The 17,411-nt window shown below is 37.2% G+C and overlaps 1 protein-coding gene across 2 annotated transcripts in view; it reads right to left on the bottom strand.

Annotated features, from left to right (window-relative positions):
• SYTL5 (synaptotagmin like 5) overlaps window positions 1-17,411 on the bottom strand; it is a 130,239-nt gene that overhangs the window by 43,184 nt on the left and 69,644 nt on the right. For both annotated transcript variants that reach the window (XM_037165598.2, XM_053670634.1), the window contains exons 6-7: window positions 6,299-6,440; window positions 2,530-2,659 (exon numbers count right to left, since the gene is read on the bottom strand). In XM_037165598.2, coding sequence (XP_037021493.2) covers window positions 2,530-2,659; window positions 6,299-6,440 — 272 coding nt within the window. The remainder of the gene's footprint in view (window positions 1-2,529; window positions 2,660-6,298; window positions 6,441-17,411) is intronic.

The following is a 17,411-nucleotide window of genomic DNA, read 5'->3' as shown; positions in this document are numbered from 1 at the left end:
AAAGTTATAAATCAGCTCATTTTTTTAAGATTTCATTTTTCATTGTAAATCTTTCATCTTTATTCAAATTCTTCTCATGCATGGGGAATAGATAGTGTTATTGAAGCAACAGTCAGACTCAGTAACTTTGTGCTATTTATGCTAACATACTTCCATTTTAATAGCCTTTTGAAATTCCCTTGGACTGAATTACCAACACTGATGTGTTCATTTTTTCTTTGATTGTAGGAGAGTAAATGCTCTGCCATATAGTGCTTACTTTATAGTTTTGCTCATAGATTTTGAAAAATTTTCATAGAATGAGCCCCTAAACTTAGAAGAAATAACACATTAGCCATTCTTGATTTTTAAGTTTAGAGGATTCACAGAAAAGGGAGTGGCTATAGGTACATTGGGAGAAAGTTCTAATATTTAGGCACCAACACATTCTTTCATCAGAGGAACATCTTGCTTTGGAAAAGTTAAGAACAATACACTAGTCAGTAATGCTCTAGACAGCTTGCCAAGACACAGTTTACTTGCAAAGAACAGTTCTATGTCAAAGCCTTGCTAAAATAAATATAGTTGCTTTTAAATGAGAAAGATTTAAGAGAGCAATCAAATAAATTAGCTTGAAATGTTAAATGAAATAATACAGAAGTACTTAGCATAGTGCCTGGCACAGAGTATGTACTGAATAAACAGGTGTTCAGTAGAAGTAGTAGAAATGCACTGGGAAAGTTGGCTTCTAGGCTAAATTTTTTCATTTAATAGGTGAAATGATCATCTAGCCCTAAACGAAATGCAAGCAATAATAGCCACACATTTAGAAAACCCTTTGTGAGCTATCTGGCTAGGAGAGAGTGCCCAATTCAGCACACAGAATTTAGGCTCTATGCAAATATCATCATTAGGTCACAAGTAACTTTTTCATGTTGAGGATTTTGTCATCAATTTAAGTCTACACATGGGACATAAACTTCATAATTATGACCAATTTCTCTGAAGAGTTTCCTTATTTATAAGTAATAAAATGCAACATAATACTTGTTTCACAGGGCTATTGTGATAATGAAGTGAAATGATATGTCTGAATGTATCATACAAATGAAAGGGGTTATTATTAATACCTCAATACTGCTTGCAAATAATATATTATTTAAACCATGACATTATTAATCTGTCTAGATATAGGGCATTGCTGATCACCAAATCAAGAAGGGTTAACATTAGAGCGTATGTTAGAAATTAGAATTTAAGTTAGACATATATGTTAAAAATCCCCAGACATTCATTTAAAGATCGAAGCAGGCCCTGGCTGGCATAGTTTAGTGGATTGAATATGGGTCTGCGAATCAGAGGGTCGCTAGTTTGATTCCCAGGCTAGGGCACATGCCTAGGTTGTAGGCCAGGTCCCCAGCTGGGGGGCGGGGCATGTGAGAGGCAACTGTACATTGATGTTTCTATCCCTCTCTTTCTCCTTCCCTTCCCCTATTTCTAAAAATAAATAAAATCTTTTTAAAAAGTATAGAAGCAGCATATATATTAAACTAGGAGAAAGGGAAAAAATGTAATGGGCTTTGAAGATAGCTATCTAGAGCAGGAGTGTCAAACTCATTTTCATTGGGAGTCACATCAGCCTCACAGTTGCCTTCAAAGGGCCAAATGTAGTTTTAGGACTGTATAAATATAACTACTCCTTAACAGTTACGTGAGAGCTCAACACTGCCACCAGGTAGAAACAAGGTGCCAGGCTGGATAAAACAAAGTAGAGGGCCAGATTCGACCCATGGGCCTTGTGTTTGCCACCTGTGATCTAAAAGAAGGCAGTAGAAAAAGAAACAATAAAAACTAAAACTATAATTAGGTGAATGGAATATACAAAGTAAGATGGTAGAATTAAATCCAAACCAATAGGCAATAAAAGTGAATGCAAATTGGCCCTGGCTGGTATAGCTCAGTGGATTGAGCTCGGGCCTGTGAACCAGACAATCGCGGTTCAATTCCCAGTCAGGGCACATGCCTGAGTTGCAGGCCGGTCCCCAGGGGATGCGCAAAGGGCAACCATACATTGATGTTTCTCTCCCTTTCTCCTTCCCTTCCCCTCTAAAGATAAATAAATAAATTTTTTAAAAAGTGAATGCAAATTGACAATGCTCAGATAAATTTTATGGTATGTAAACTATATTTCAATAGTTGTTAATTTTTTAAAAATTAAATTTCCTTGAACTCTGGGCAAATATCCTTTTCTTTTGTATTAAATGAGCCAATTATATTTCCTACAGTCTTATATTAACATTTGGTTTAGCTCTAAAACTTGGCAGTGATGCCTGGCAAGTGTACACTTATGATTTTTCATAAATGTAAGAAGCTCAAGACATCACCTCGAATGACTTTTAAGTAGTTATGGAGTGGACATACTACCATGAGTCAAAAAGAATGGGCAATTTTCTTGTAAGGCATGAAGCATCCATTTAATGCCACACAAGAGAGTCAGTTCCACCTGATTTAGTCATTTTATTCAACAGAACAGTCACTTTAAATACCCACCTGAGGAAAGGGAGGCCCCAGACAATGCTATGGAAGGTGTGCCAGAAATGTTTCTGCGATGATTTTTTGTGAGATCCCCAGAGGGGCCTTCAGTGGCAGCCAGATCCAAAGGATTTTCAAAACCATGCTCCTTCTTACAAAGTAAAAATTAAAACTCATTATATTGATAGTAATTTATTTTAAAATGTTTCCATAGAAATATGCCTCAGTATAACCACATTTATGTGTATACTCTTTAGGAGGAGCTAGCTGATATTTGGAGGACCCTTGTAAGGAGTCCATATAACTGTAAAACTTACTATCAATAGTTACTCTCTAACGTCTATACCAAGAGATTTGTTAATTAGTATAAAAGACATTGGAGGTAATTTTTCATTCACCAAATTAGTCAGCATTCTACTATGTGGTTAGCAAGAAAGATGATACAAGTACCTGAAACTTACATGAACTATGTATAAGAATATGGCAAGCTTCTTCCCTGGCTGGTGTAGCTCAGTGGATTGAGTGCGGGCCTGCGAACCACACGATCACGGTTCGATTCCCAGTCAGGGCACATGCGTGGGTTGCAGGCCAGTTCCCAGCAGGGGACTCATGAGAGGCAACCATACACTGATATTTCTCTCCTTCTCTCCTTCCCTTCCCCTCTAAAGATAAATAAAATCTTAAAAAAAAAGAATATGGCAAGCTTCATACCTCCAGAGTGGTATCCTCAGAGTAGACTTAGAACTCTGGTCATATGTTTTTCCCTACTCTCAACACCCGCTCTCCTTAACAACACCTTACCTCCTTCACCCCCATTTAACAGAAGACCATGCCACCGTTTACATTTAACAGGCTAAATAATCAGAACATGGTTGGTTACATTGTTATTGGAATGAAACTGTCATGCAAGGTACTTAACAAAGCTCATAAAAGGATAAAAAATGCAGATGTTTCCAGTTTACAGGAATAGGTGGTTTTTGGGTGCCTGCCTGCTAATAAATTCTTGTGTATGTGGCAAAATTCACTCTGACTTGCTTTCCTTGTAACATATAATAAAGGAAAACTCTCCCATATTTTCCTGGACCACTAAGGGCTCGACTGTTGCATTACTCCAACTGAGCATGAGCATTAAACAACTAATTTTGAACTTTTTAGTAACTGGTCTGTGTTTAAATGTCAGTGGCACTATGGTGAGACAATAATCACACCTAAAAGAAAATTTTCAATTTCCCTTTTCATAAACAATAAAAAATGCCTTTTAAAGTCCTTCAGGGAGGAATTCTGTCTTTGTTGCCATATATTTAGCCCATACTTACACCTGAGGTAAACTTTGATAATCTCACTCCAGAGAAATATGGCTCTCATTTGCTTAGTATGCTAATTGATGCAACTTCATTACAGACTGTTTTTCATCTTTGATTATTTTCAAATACATACTCCCTGTAGCAGGAAGAATATAGCTCCCAACTAATTGCCATAGACCACCAAGTTTTATGAAAAGACTCTGACAGAGATCAAATAAATAAATTAGTTTAGTTCCCTTTTCAACACTTTTTCAAAATGTTGTTTGTACATAGACTCCTGCAATGAAGCCAGACCTACTTCCTTAGTGGCAATTACATTGACAGGAAATTTTTCAATTGGTACTCTGGGAGAATTATTACCATTGAACACTATTGGCCAATTAATATTGTACAGTCATTAACATGCAATACATACCCTGGAGATTCAGAATGTGAAACCTAAAATTAACAAGTTAAATTATAGCAAAGGGCAGGTTAGAGACTTCCATGTTATAAGAGTTTTCCATTTTAAAAACTTAGTTTTCACATGCTAAAGTATTAAAGAATATTGAAACAGTGAAATGCTGAGAAATGGAAGAAACTGAGAAGTTATTACCTTGATCATTGTCTCACTTTTTATACTTCTTCCTTTCACCATGAAGGAGCAAATGTGCTTCTTAAAGTACTATTCTGTCTTCTGTTTATTCAACATAAAATATTTCTATTTGTCTCTCATAGAAAAGACTAGCTGGATCAGCTAGAATGCAGGAGTGAGATCAATACTTGCAACTACCTAAATATATGTACATATACTCAACTCAGTTCCAGGGAATGTCTGTTGGGGAAATATATGTGTTGTTTATGTTCATTTTGAGGGTATTAGCATATAACAAGGGTGACTTATTTCCCTAAAAATTGGTACTTAAGATAATCTTTGTTTTGAGAACAAACTTGACTTACTGGTTATTGAACTGATAGTCTATTGCTATCCACTGATACAGCTGTCCAGCTGTTACATTTTTTTAAAGATTTCTGTATTATTTGTAAACAGCACTGCTTCCAGTCTACCCTCCTTTATGTTCCCACTCCTCCACCACCCTAGTTTTCCCCATAATCCAGGTATTGCATGGCATGTAAGAGCCTCAAGATACTGCCAGTGTCCTGCTTGTACCAGTGTCCTGCTCTTATTGTTCAGTCTCCCTTTTTCTGACTATTGAACAGTACTTCTTGCTGACCTTAATATAAATATTTAAGAAATTTCAAATATACCTTTTCTTTTATCAGTAAGTACAGTTTAGACTGTAAGTGTTTAAATTATCATCATTCAATTTGTCTGAATGCCTTTTGGCTCTTCCTTAAAAAAATATATAGAATCTGATTGCTCACAGCCTCCACTTCTATCTTCCTGTTCTGAAGCCCAGTTTCTGCCATGGTATCCTAGCTTCTACTCTTGTTCCTCTACAGCTGCTTCTTAACAGAGACTCCAGATCCTGAATAAACAAAAGCCAGATCATGTCATTCCTCTGCTCAAACCTTCCAACTACCTCCATCTTATCCAGAGTAAATGTCAAAGTGCATACTGTTATCTACAAGGCCCTATTACCTCTGAACTCATTTCCTGGTACTCCTTTTGTTGACTAAAACAGCCACACAGGCTGTATTGTTCTTCCTTGAGCACACAGGCATGCTCACTCCTAATATGTTTGTACTCACTGTTCATCCACAGGCATTGAAGATATTTTAAACACTGGGTGAGCAAAGACACCAATTTTTCAATGATGCTGACTATAAATAATTGGAACATCCATCTGGTAATTTACCTGCTGAATATCAGTGTTGTTCTGGTGTGGAAGAATTATTTGCTCCAGACTCCTACATGGCTGATTTCTTCACTTTCTTCAAGTCTTTTTGTGACCAGGCCTGGCATATAGCAGGCCCTTATTAAATACTGACTGACTCAGAAAACTGTAGTTTGTATATAAGTGGTTTCCTGCTTGCTCATTCATTAAAAATAACAGTGTCTAAATTATATAATATGTTATATGCACACATATTTTATGCAACTTAAGTCTTCATTATGCACCAACTCCTTACATTAACAGATGTATAGGGGAAAAAACTGGAAAATGATTTCAACATTCTACTTTTCCTGATTTAAATCAGCCTGGAAATTTTTTAATGCTGATAGTATCTTGAGAAGTAATATGGAGAATCAAAATCAAAGACTTCTAAAAATTATTTATATTTTATTTAAACCATATATTCATTTAAACCCCCATCATACAAATTCCACCTTGGAACCCATTTCTTCCCTTTCCTTCTTACTGTAGTTTTCCTGTCAGGAGCTAAGGATGCAAGAGGTTTAATCTTGATAAAGAACCTTCTACCATTAATCACTGTAAACAATAATGTGCACTGAGATACAAAGATATGAAATCCAGTCATGCCATGGTGGTGAAGTCAAGTCCCAAAAGCCTGATGTTCCTTTACATTTGTGTACTTACTTTACTGCTGACTGAGGTTACACTGGGTGTGCTTGGAGCTGGTGACCTCTGAGTGACTGAGGTAATACCACTGCTCTGGCTGCTCTTTGGGGTCCCAGGACCAACTTCCTGGCCATTAAGATCTGATGAGCCAGTGCTTCCTCTAAATGAGAAATAATATTCTGAATTAACATGGAAACAGAATAGCAACCAAAGACAAAGTCAGTGAAAATCATACAAAACAAATAATCATAACATGTGAACCATATGATATACACCAGACCCACTCTGGAACTGGGCACCAACTATCATAGTACCCTCCTCCTCAAAGACTTTCAAGGGCTCACTAGGTTCAACCCCATTTGTCTGACCCCAGGGTCTTTGTCATTGAGCTGTACCCTACCTTTCCAACTATATTATCCACTGCTCACCAGCATTCTGCCAGCCAGTCAGTTCACCATGCTCACAGTCATGCTTCAACCTCTAAGACTTTTGCTCATATTCTCCTCACCTGAAATGCTCTATTTGTCACTCTCTGTTCATACACATGTTCCCCATCCTTTAAGGCTCATATGAAATCCAGCCTGCCCCACCAGATGTTTCCTGTCAAACAGAGGCATTGTCAACCTCTGCTGTACTCAATTCCTAGTGACTTACAGTCTTCACCAGGCTATGTAGTACTTGACTATACAATGCCTTGTTTAACTTCCTAGTAGATCCTTATATGTGGGTCTGATGCCTCTTTCAACTCTGAACTCCTTTGGGACAGTTTCTGATGTATTTACCATAACATTCCCAGCACCTTCTTAATGCCTTGTTGCAAAGGAGGAACTCAGTACATATTTAATCAAAGACTGGGAATTATATATTACTTCTGTATTTAGTGACTGACTCATGATGCACATTTAATAAATGTGGCATAAAAATATTGACATTTAATAAATGGGCTTGACTCACTTTCATGTTTGCTAAAATTGATTCAATTCCATTAAAAATGATTAATAAAAAATAGTTCCTGCCCTTAAGGTGACCACAGATTTTTCTCATTAAATGGAGATTCATAAGTTTATATAGAGTTTTGACAAATTATTGTTTGTTCTTATTTTATTCTTTAGCCTCAGTAAGCACAAAATATATTGTGGTAAAATATAAGCCCTTATGTATTTCACTCTTTCAGTTACTATTTTAATAAGTTATAAGTGTACCTATAATAATAAATATCTTATTGTAAAAGCACAGCAGTGACAGTGATTAGGCCTTACAGTTGAGTCAGAAGGAAAAGAGACAGGAATAAAGGAGGTGTTTTTTTAAAAAAGAATGTTTCACTGTGCATGTATCATTTCTAGAAGATAAATCTGGCAGAAAAGAGAATTAGCAGTGGCCATCAGAGCTGTCAACCACAGATCATAAGTTTTTTTAAGTCTGTTCACCAGAGGAGCCACCAAAATTAAATATGCCCTGACACTACCAGCCACCACCACCCTCAATAATTATGAAAATATAAGCTGTATTTTTTAGATGTTAGACATTTTCCATTCATCAAAATTCCTGTTTTAAAAAAGGTATTAACATTCCTATTTTAAAGATGAAGAAACTAAGTCTTGGAGAGGCTAAACAATTATTTCATGCATGCATGCATGCATGTGTGTATGTACACATACACACCACAACACACCACCACCACCACATTGTCACACAGTTAGTACATGACACAGTCAGGATAAAAACAAAAATTTTTCTTACTACCCAAAGCCTGTGCTCATTCTATTGTAGTTTGTCTGTCATATGGCTTACTCATCATTTCACCAAGATCAACTTGTTACAACCAAATAGGTTCTACACTGATAGTGTGAGAAGATAATCAAAAGATCAGATACCTGGGGGTTAGCTTCATGGAATTCAATTTAAGGAACTATGAAAATTCTTTGGTGGCATTTCTTTGATACTACATAGAAAGCCTTTGGTTTTGTCTTTCTAGAGATGGAACTTTAAATAAATTAAAGTACTATGGAGTCTGCTCAGGAGGGGATTTAAGACTGTGTCTTTTTTTAATTGTTCAAGTACAGTTGCTTCCATTTTCTGGCCACCATTTTCCCCCTCCTTACCCTCAATCCTTCCCCCTTTTGCTTTGTCCATGGGTCCTTTTACATATTCCTTGATGATCTCACACATAAGTGGGACCTAATCAACAAAACAAACAAGCAAGCAAGATAGAACCAAAGACATGGAAATAAAGAACATACTAACAGTGACCAGAGGGGAGGGAGGAGGGAGATAATGGGAAAAAGAAGACTATCTTTGATTCTGAAAACAAGAGAATAAAGTTTTGTGGTTAAATAGGTTAAATAAATTTTAAGTTTCTTGGTGATTTTCCTGAGTCCTACTACCTCAGGTACTACATTTCTACATTTGACAACAGTTAACCATATTCATACCTTTCCAAGTGATTCTACTTATCTGAGACATCCCATTTAGAAGAGACTTAGAGACCTACCCAGTAATGCTGTGCTGTGATTATAGGTTCTCTACTCTTAGAACAACATTGCCTCAAAAATATCTCTTCCTACTGTTTAAAATAAAATCTTCAAAATAAGAGAGAATAGGAGTGAATCTTGCTGAAATGAGCCAAGAAGTTATGATCTAAAAGGATGCATGTGGACATTTCTGCTTGTGTTTGTGCTTGGGTTTCTCCTTAATCCAAGTGTGTTTGAAAAAGTCCCCATATGGATTAGCCTGACTAGAATCAAAAGACTTACTTATGTAGAAGCTGGGGCACATGCTGATTAATTGTGATGATGATATTCAAAAGGCTACCCTGAATGAGGAAAAATTTTTGTGATTGTAAGTCACAATGACTGGAAAACATTGTTGCCAGAAACATTATCTCAAAAATGACATATACTTTCACATTTGTCTCTGACATTTACTCTGACCTCTTCAAAATTGTTTTCCTCTGAGTTGGCTATTTCAGTTGATTAAACTTAAAAAGATTTAATATAAGGGGCAGAATATCATAAATATTTGGATGACAACTGTTTTAAATATAATATAAAATGTGACATAAAATACATGAATCTTTGCAACTTAAATAGGAAAAGTGCCGTCAAATCTAAATTAGAGAAGTTTAAAGTTCAATGAATAAAGAGCTATTTAAAAAAATACTAACCTGAGCATATGTTTGTTCATTTTTTAGAGAGGAAGGAAGGGAGGGAGGAAAGGAGGAAAGAGGTAGAGGAGGTAGGGAGAGAGATTAGTATATATATATATATATATATATATATATATATATATACTATAGCTTATAAGCTATACTTTAGCTTTATAAGCTATACTTTAGCTTATAAAATATACTCTCTATATATACATCTATATATATCTATATATCTATATCTATATCTATATCTATAGAGAGAGAGACCAATGAAACATTGCTATGAGAGAGAAACATCAGTTGGTTGCCTCCTGTACATGCCCTGACCAGGCATCAAGTTCACAAGCTTTTGGTATACCAGACAATGCTCCAACCAACTGAACCACCCAGCCAGGGCAAGAAAGAGCTATTTTAGATCCAGATATCATGTTATTGATATTTTAATTAGAAATATTAGAAGTCAGTGCCAACAAAACTTCCAGTTAAAATTTGCTTATGGAATAACTGACAAGAAAGAAATACATTAATTTTGTTCTAATAGGGCCCAAACTGTGGGGAAATAACACTGTCTGGGGAGCTTAGATATTCTGGGTTACTTGAAAGACGCATATCCAAGAGTAGGAAAGAGTCTCATTTACTTTAGCTTATAAAATATACTTTAAAAGTCTTTTGTTTTATATCTAATTTCATGCTGGCCCAAAACCTTGATAATGGCTTCCTAGATATATCTCTTTCTAGATAAAGGATCCAGTGATAGGAACAGAGAGTATAATTTAATGAGTTGCCTTTCTGGTTTATATAATGGTTTCCTAGGAGTTGTAGTCTGGAAAGAATTTTCCAGGATCCAACCTCCCCAGAGCGGGCTGACATGTGCCTGCATACTTAAATGAGTGTTCCCCTAATAAATTTAGCAAAAGGCAGCATTAACATGAGCGATACTAACATTCACTAGGACCATAAGGCTAGTACATAGCATGACAGAGACTGCATGATATTCTTGATGTTCTTCTTGTGCTTTATGAGCTTTCCTAACTTAAATTATTTCAGACCTGAAGTAAATATGTGGGAAAGACGAGCAAGAAGGCTGTAGTTAGAACATGAGGCAAGCCTGTAAAATGGGAATGAGATGTTAAAAATGAGAAAGAAAAGGGAAAAAATGGAATATATCTCAGCCTTTCATTAATTGGTGATCCAAAAATGCTATGTCTTTGTCAACAGGAGATTGGGGGCATTTACCCTTCCCTGCACATCAGAAACACAGGGAGAGTTTTTAAAATCCCCATGCTCAGGCTATACCCAAGACTAATTGCATCAGACTCTCTGGGCATGGGATCAAGGCATCAAGATGTTTTATGCCCTCTCATTCTAATATACAGCCAAGATTGAGAAACACTGAGATAAACTGGAGATTAGTTTAAATTCATTGATCTTAGCTATCTCATTGTTTACATTGCCCCCTCATCTCATACCATTATTTTCTTTATTAAGCACAGTGCTCACATCAAGAGAGATGACCTGTCCTCATGACTCAGGAGGTGATAAATAGAAGGACACTTACTGTATTAGTGAGTGCATATGTTACACCAGGGGTCAACAAACCATGACCCATGAATTAAATTGGGCCCACCACCTGTTTTGGGGTATCCCGTGAGCTAAGAGATTTTTTTTACAATTTTAAGTGGTTGAAAAAGTCAAAAGAAAGATATAATATTGGGATATGTGAAAATTATGTGAAATTCAAATTCCAGTGCCCATAAATGAAGTTCTGATCTAATATAAGCATGCTCATTTATGTATGTATTGTCTGTAGATGCTTTCATGCTTAAGTAGTAGAGTGGGGTAGTTGAGAAAGAGACCATATAGGCCACAAAGCCAAAAATATTAATTCTCTGTACCTTAAGAGAAAAAGTGTGTTGATTGCTCTGTGTGCTCATGCACACAGGTAAACACACAGGTATGAATTTCTAAATTTTAAAAAATGAAACTCTTTGGAGAGGTCAACGTATCCCAAAGGAATTAATTTTGGATATTAGGTGCATGTGTATATATGTGTGTATATTTATGCATATTTATGTGTGTGTTGTACTTTGGGACAGGTGAACCATCATAGGAGCTCTTGAATGCAGAATTAAGGAAGTAGAGAAATTAGGAAGAAGCAGAAATTCATCAAGCAGCTTCTCCAGCTGCAGTTTCCTCTGAAGTCACTGATTACTGTGGAATAATTACATATATTTTCCTTTGTATCCCTTTTTTAGAGAAAGGACAAAGATATTATAGTGCAGTGGGTGCTCAATCAAATTTTGTTCAGTGAGTCTTAGTGTTACTTTCATAAATAACCTCTATTGTTTGATTTATTAAAATGAAGGAGGATTTGCTTGATGGTTTAAAAATGTTTAGGATTTCCTTAAAGGATACGTTTACTTTAAAAAGATTATCTCTAAAATGGAGGATATAATCATCATGAGAGAAGGACTCTGACTGTATGAAGAAAAAGAAGCTAGGAACAGCTAGTATTCTTAGTTTTATAATATTTTGGTCTTTTACCATCATAAGAAAATCCTGACCTCATGCCTTGTCTAAATAATGACTGCAAGCCAGTTGGAGGAGGGGCCAGCAATCATGAAAAACCTTATGGGAGCTAGAAGTCAAGACCAAGAAAAAAGCCAATGGCTTCACCTACCAACACCAAGGGAAGCAACTGTTTAGCAGGATGTAGCTTTCAGTAATTAAATGGAACAAGCACTTACTTTGTATTCAGTAATTCAGATTTGCTAAAATTCATTTTACTTGGGATGCTATGTTGCTTATAAGACAAAAATTATCAAGATATCCAAAGCCATCCACATCATGATCAAACTTGGTTCTCCATCTCATGTCATGCATATCACACTTCAACTTTTATACTAAAAAAACTCTGAACTGTGTATTCTCCAGCACATCCAAAATTGTGCTATGCCTCTTTTTCTTTGTACATTTTATTTGCTCTGTATAGAATGTTTTTTTACCTTTCTTTACCTGGCCAAGTCCTCATCCCTTAAAACTGCTTAGGGATCATATTTATGAAGCTTCCCTGAATTTTCTGATAAATGCTTGTTTTGGTTTTCTCAGAGCACACAGTATATTTTCTAATCATGATACCATACTGTCTTGAAATTATTTTTTCAGTTATCCCAATCTTCCCTGCCAAGTTAGAAGTTCATGGAGGGGTAGAACAATGTCATTGTCTAAGAACTTTCATATTCACCACTTAGCATATGTAGTACTAAGTCAATAATGTAGGCAGAACTGTGTGTTGAATTTACTCTCATGAATAAAATGCATAACTGAGCAACTCACATATCTCTACTAAATGATTTGAAGAATGGCCATTACTTAGTCTCAGCTAACCTGAGAAGGTAACCCATCACATAATACACCTCAGGCAACAGTAAATAAAAGAAATTTAGACTTTGGGCAAAGATAGAGGTGTAGGTAGACACACTGTGCCTCCTTGCACAACCAAAGGAAGGACAACAACAAATTTAAAAACAAAAAACAACCAGAACTGACAGAAAATCAAACTGTATGAAATTCCAACAACCAAGGAATTAAAGAAGAAACATTCACCTAGACCAGTAGGAGAGGTGGAGACAGGTAGGTGGGGTGGAGAGGACTTGTGGCAAGGTGGTGGTTGGAGCATTGGGGCTGGCAAGGCTGCGGCTGGTGGACCAGGTGACATGGCAGGTGGTGGAGTAGGCAGTCCCACATTTCCGTGCAGAGAAATGGGTAGGAACAACTGGAGAGTGAGACACACTGTATAACCAGTGAGGAAACCAGTGTTCCAGTGAGGGAAAATAAACCCTCAAAACCTCTGACTGAAAAAACCTGTGAGGATTGAGGTGGTGGGAGAAACTCCCAGCCTCAAAGGACAGTTCACTGGAGAGACCCACAGGGTCCTAGAATGTACACAAACCCATCCACCTTGGAATCAGCACCAGAAGGGCCCAACTTGCTTGTGGGTAGTGTTGGGAGTCACTGAAAGCTGGCAGAGAGCTGAACAAGTGGCACTGTTCCCTCTCAGACCCCTCTCCCACTGACAGTGTCACAACACAGAGACTTGGATTGCCCTGCCCTGGTGAACACCTAAGGCTCCGCCCCTTACTATGTAATAGATGTGCTGAAACAAATAAAAAATGGCCCAAATGAAAGAATAGATCAAAGCTCCAGAAAAAAATTCAACTAAGTGACAAAGAGATAGCCAACCTAGCAGAGTTCAAAACACTGGTGATCAGGATGTTCACAGAAATGGTTGAGTATGTTCTCAAAATAGAGGAAAAGATGAAGGCCATGAAAAGTGAAATAAAGAAAAATGTACAAGGAACCAATAGTGATGGAAAGAAAACTGTAACTCAAATCAATGGAGTGGACCAGAAGGAAGAAAAAAAATGACCAAACAGAAAAGAATGAGGAAACAAGAATTCAAAACAACGAGGAGAGGCTTAGGATCCTCCAGGACACCTTTAAATGTTCCAACATCTGAATCATAGGGGTGCCAGAAGGAAAAGAGGAAGAACAAGAAATGGAAAATGTATTTGAAAACATAATGAAGAAAAACTTCCCCAATCTGGCAAAGGAAATACACTTCCAAGAAGTCCAGGAAGCTCAGAGAGTCTCAACAAAGTTGGACCCAAGGAAGCACACACCAAGGCATATCATAATTACATTACCCAAGATTAAAGATAAGGAGAGAATCTTAAAAGCAGCAAGAGAAAAGAAGAGTTACCTACAAATAATTTCCCATTAGCCTATCAGGTAATTTCTCAAAAAAAAAAAACCCTTTGGGCTAGAAAGAGCTGGAAAGATGTATTTGAAGTCATGAAAGGCAAGGACCTCCATCCAAGATTACTCTATCCAGCAAAGCTATCATTTAGAATCGAAGGGCAAATAAACTGCTTCTCAGATAAGGTCAAGTTAAAGGAGTTTATCATCGCCAAGCCTTCATTATATGAAATGTTAAAGAGACTTATCTAAGAAAAAGGAGATCAAAAATATAAACAGTAGAGTGACAACAAACTCACAACTATTAACTGAACCTAAAAAAACAACAAAAACAAACTATATAAACAACTAGAATAGGAACAACTGATCACAAAAATGGAGATCATGTGGAGGGTTATCTGTGGGAGGTGGGGGGGGAAAGGTACAGGGAATAGGTAACATAAATGGTAGTTTAGAAAATAGACAGGGGGAGGTTAAGAATAGTATAGGAAATATAGAAGCCAAAGAACTTATACGTATGAACCATGGGCATGAACTAAAGTGGGGAATACGGGTAAAAGGGGGTGTGCAGGGCAGAGGGAATAAAGTAGAGAGGAATGAGACAACTGTAATAGAATAATCAATAAAATATATTTTTAAAAAGGAAAGAAAGAAGAATTCAAAAAACAGAAATTTATTATATTAGAGGAGGAAAATATGTTGTTTATTTATTTATTTATTTGTATTTAATTTTTTTCAAGTATAGTTTTCTGTCTTTTACTCCCATCGCAGCCCACCCCCCATGCTCCCCACCTCCCTCCCATTTCCACCCCCCCTTAGTTGTTTTCCATGTGTCCTTTATACTAGTTCCTGTAAATCCTTCCCCTTTTTCCCCTGAAATTTCCTCCCCTCTCCCCTCTCCCCTCTGGTCGCTGTCCCCCTGTTCTCTATGTCAGTGTCTTTGTTTTTATTTTGCTTGCTTGTTTGTTTTGTTGTGTAGCTTCCTGTTAAAGGTGAGATATATGGTATTTGTCTTTCAACACCTGGCTTATTTCACTCAGCATAATGCTTTCCAGTTCCATCCATGCTGTTACAAAGGGTAGGAGCTCCTTCTTTCTTTCTGCTGCATAAAATTCCATTGTGTATATGTACCAATTTTTTTGATTCATTCATTTACTGATAGGCACCTAGGTTGCTTCCACCCCTGCACCCCAATTTTCATAGCAGCATAATTTACAATAGCCAAAAGGTAGAAAATGTGTTCAGTTTAGTCCATAGAAATATAACATGCTAAAGCAGTGAGTCTTTGGGAAACAATTGGAGAAACAAACAAGATAGTAAGGAGGAGGTGTCAGGCTTGTGATCATTTGACGACAAGAATGGGGCAAATTAAGAATCCAGTTGAAGTTCAACCAAAATATGACATCAAGAGTCTGACTGAACTGCTGAGTATACAAACCTTCACACATTATTGACATTATAATAGGGAAAGTCTGGTGTATATAAAGTAAACATAAATCAGGGTCTAAGTAACTGGTGGTCTGACAAGTTTTACCTTTGGAGGAGGTCTAAGAGCAATTTGGGTGGCATGTTGTAGCTAACATTAGTGTTCCTACCCACTTACCCTCAGTACTCATCTCTACCCACAGAATACTGTTTACTGGGAACACTCAGAACTCCATGCCTGAGGACTTCTTCAGGTCACAAGAGCATGGAGCTCCCGTTCACAGAGCTATTCAGAAGAGACAGAGTTAGTGTCCCAGAATCAGCCCTCAACCAATGCTGAGGAGATATGGGTTAATAAATGCCAGATTCCTGCTTTCTCTCTTTTAAAAAAGATTTATTTATTTATTTTTAGAGAGAAGAAGAAAGAGAAGGAGAGAAACATCAATATGGGGCTGCCTAACACATGCCCCCCCCTGGGGACCTGGCCCACAACCCAATCATGTGCAGGAATCAAACCAGCGACCCTTTGTTTCACAGGCTGGCACTCAATCCATTGAGCCATACCACCCAGAATATTTTGGATCTGTTGAGTGGATAACTCTGAGGTGTGTTCCTGTAGTTATCCACTGAGGTTGAGCTCTAGCTGTGCACAGTGGAAACTGGCTTAACGATACATTCTTTTTGGCTTCCATCCCTTTCCTGGCTCACTTCTCCACTCTCCTGTGTTTTCCAAGAGCACATCCTAAATAAATTACTTGCTTTTAAATCCTTATTTCAGAGTTTGCTTGTAGGGGATCTCCAATCAAGGTAGGTATGTGTAATGGGCAAGGGGTGAGCTTAAAAAGGGATGGTTTGAGTTATAAAGAGAAGTTTCTAGCTGAAGAATTATCTGGCAACTCCAGGCCTCATGTAATTCTCACTGATATGATCACAGAAAATTAAACAGTCTTATGAATCCACATTTCCTCACTTGTTCTATCACATGTTCATCAATTCATGGAAATACTATTACCATATCCTTTGCTTAGTTGACATCTTAACTGCAAAGATGTCAATTAAAATTACATTCAGGACAGAAAAATAATTTTACTTCTAAAGAAAAAAAGGATAGATCATATATAGATAGAACAGGTTTCATAAGCTCATTTTACCAAAATAATAGTAGGAAAGAATGATTTTCTTAATCATAAGAATACTAAAGAAGCTTTTTTATGAGGCAGGCAGGGAGGGAGAGACAGAGAACAGAGAGGCAGAGATCAGAGAGAGAACTCAAAGACAGAGAGAGATCAGAGATGAGTCAGACAGAGAGAAACAATGTGCCAGTGCCAGTTTGAGAGAAAGCAAGTATGTTCAACAGTGTGGGTAAAAGTGAGAAAGTGAGCACATGTGCATGCACACATAAGAATATGAACCAGAGTGAGCATATACACAGGGTTTGTGCTGGGAATGCAGGTGAGTACTAGCTTGAGTACTGTGTTCTCTGCTTTGGGATCAGAGCCCATGAAAACATTTGTGGAACTCTGCAGAGATGATGATAGTCAGTCCCAGACCTCTTAGAGAGCAGTGAAAAATATTTGGATGAAACCATATGTTGGTATATGTTTAGGTGGGGATGAAGAAGAAGGATGAGAAATGAGTTTGTTATGAGAAAGTAGAGCTCCTACCCTTCACAAAAGCTTGGATAGAACTGGAGAGCATGATGCTAAGTGAAATAAGACAGGCCATGAAAGACAAAAACCATACGATCTCACCTGTAAGTGGAACCTAATCAACAAAACAAGCAAGTGGGCAAAATATAAC

Source organism: Artibeus jamaicensis, unplaced genomic scaffold, assembly GCF_021234435.1.
Source record: "Artibeus jamaicensis isolate MK-2021 breed Jamaican fruit bat unplaced genomic scaffold, CSHL_Jam_final contig_60, whole genome shotgun sequence".
NCBI classification, from domain to species: Eukaryota; Metazoa; Chordata; class Mammalia; order Chiroptera; family Phyllostomidae; genus Artibeus; species Artibeus jamaicensis.
Note: the sequence above shows the minus strand (reverse complement) of the source record. Positions and strands in the feature narration are given on the sequence as shown.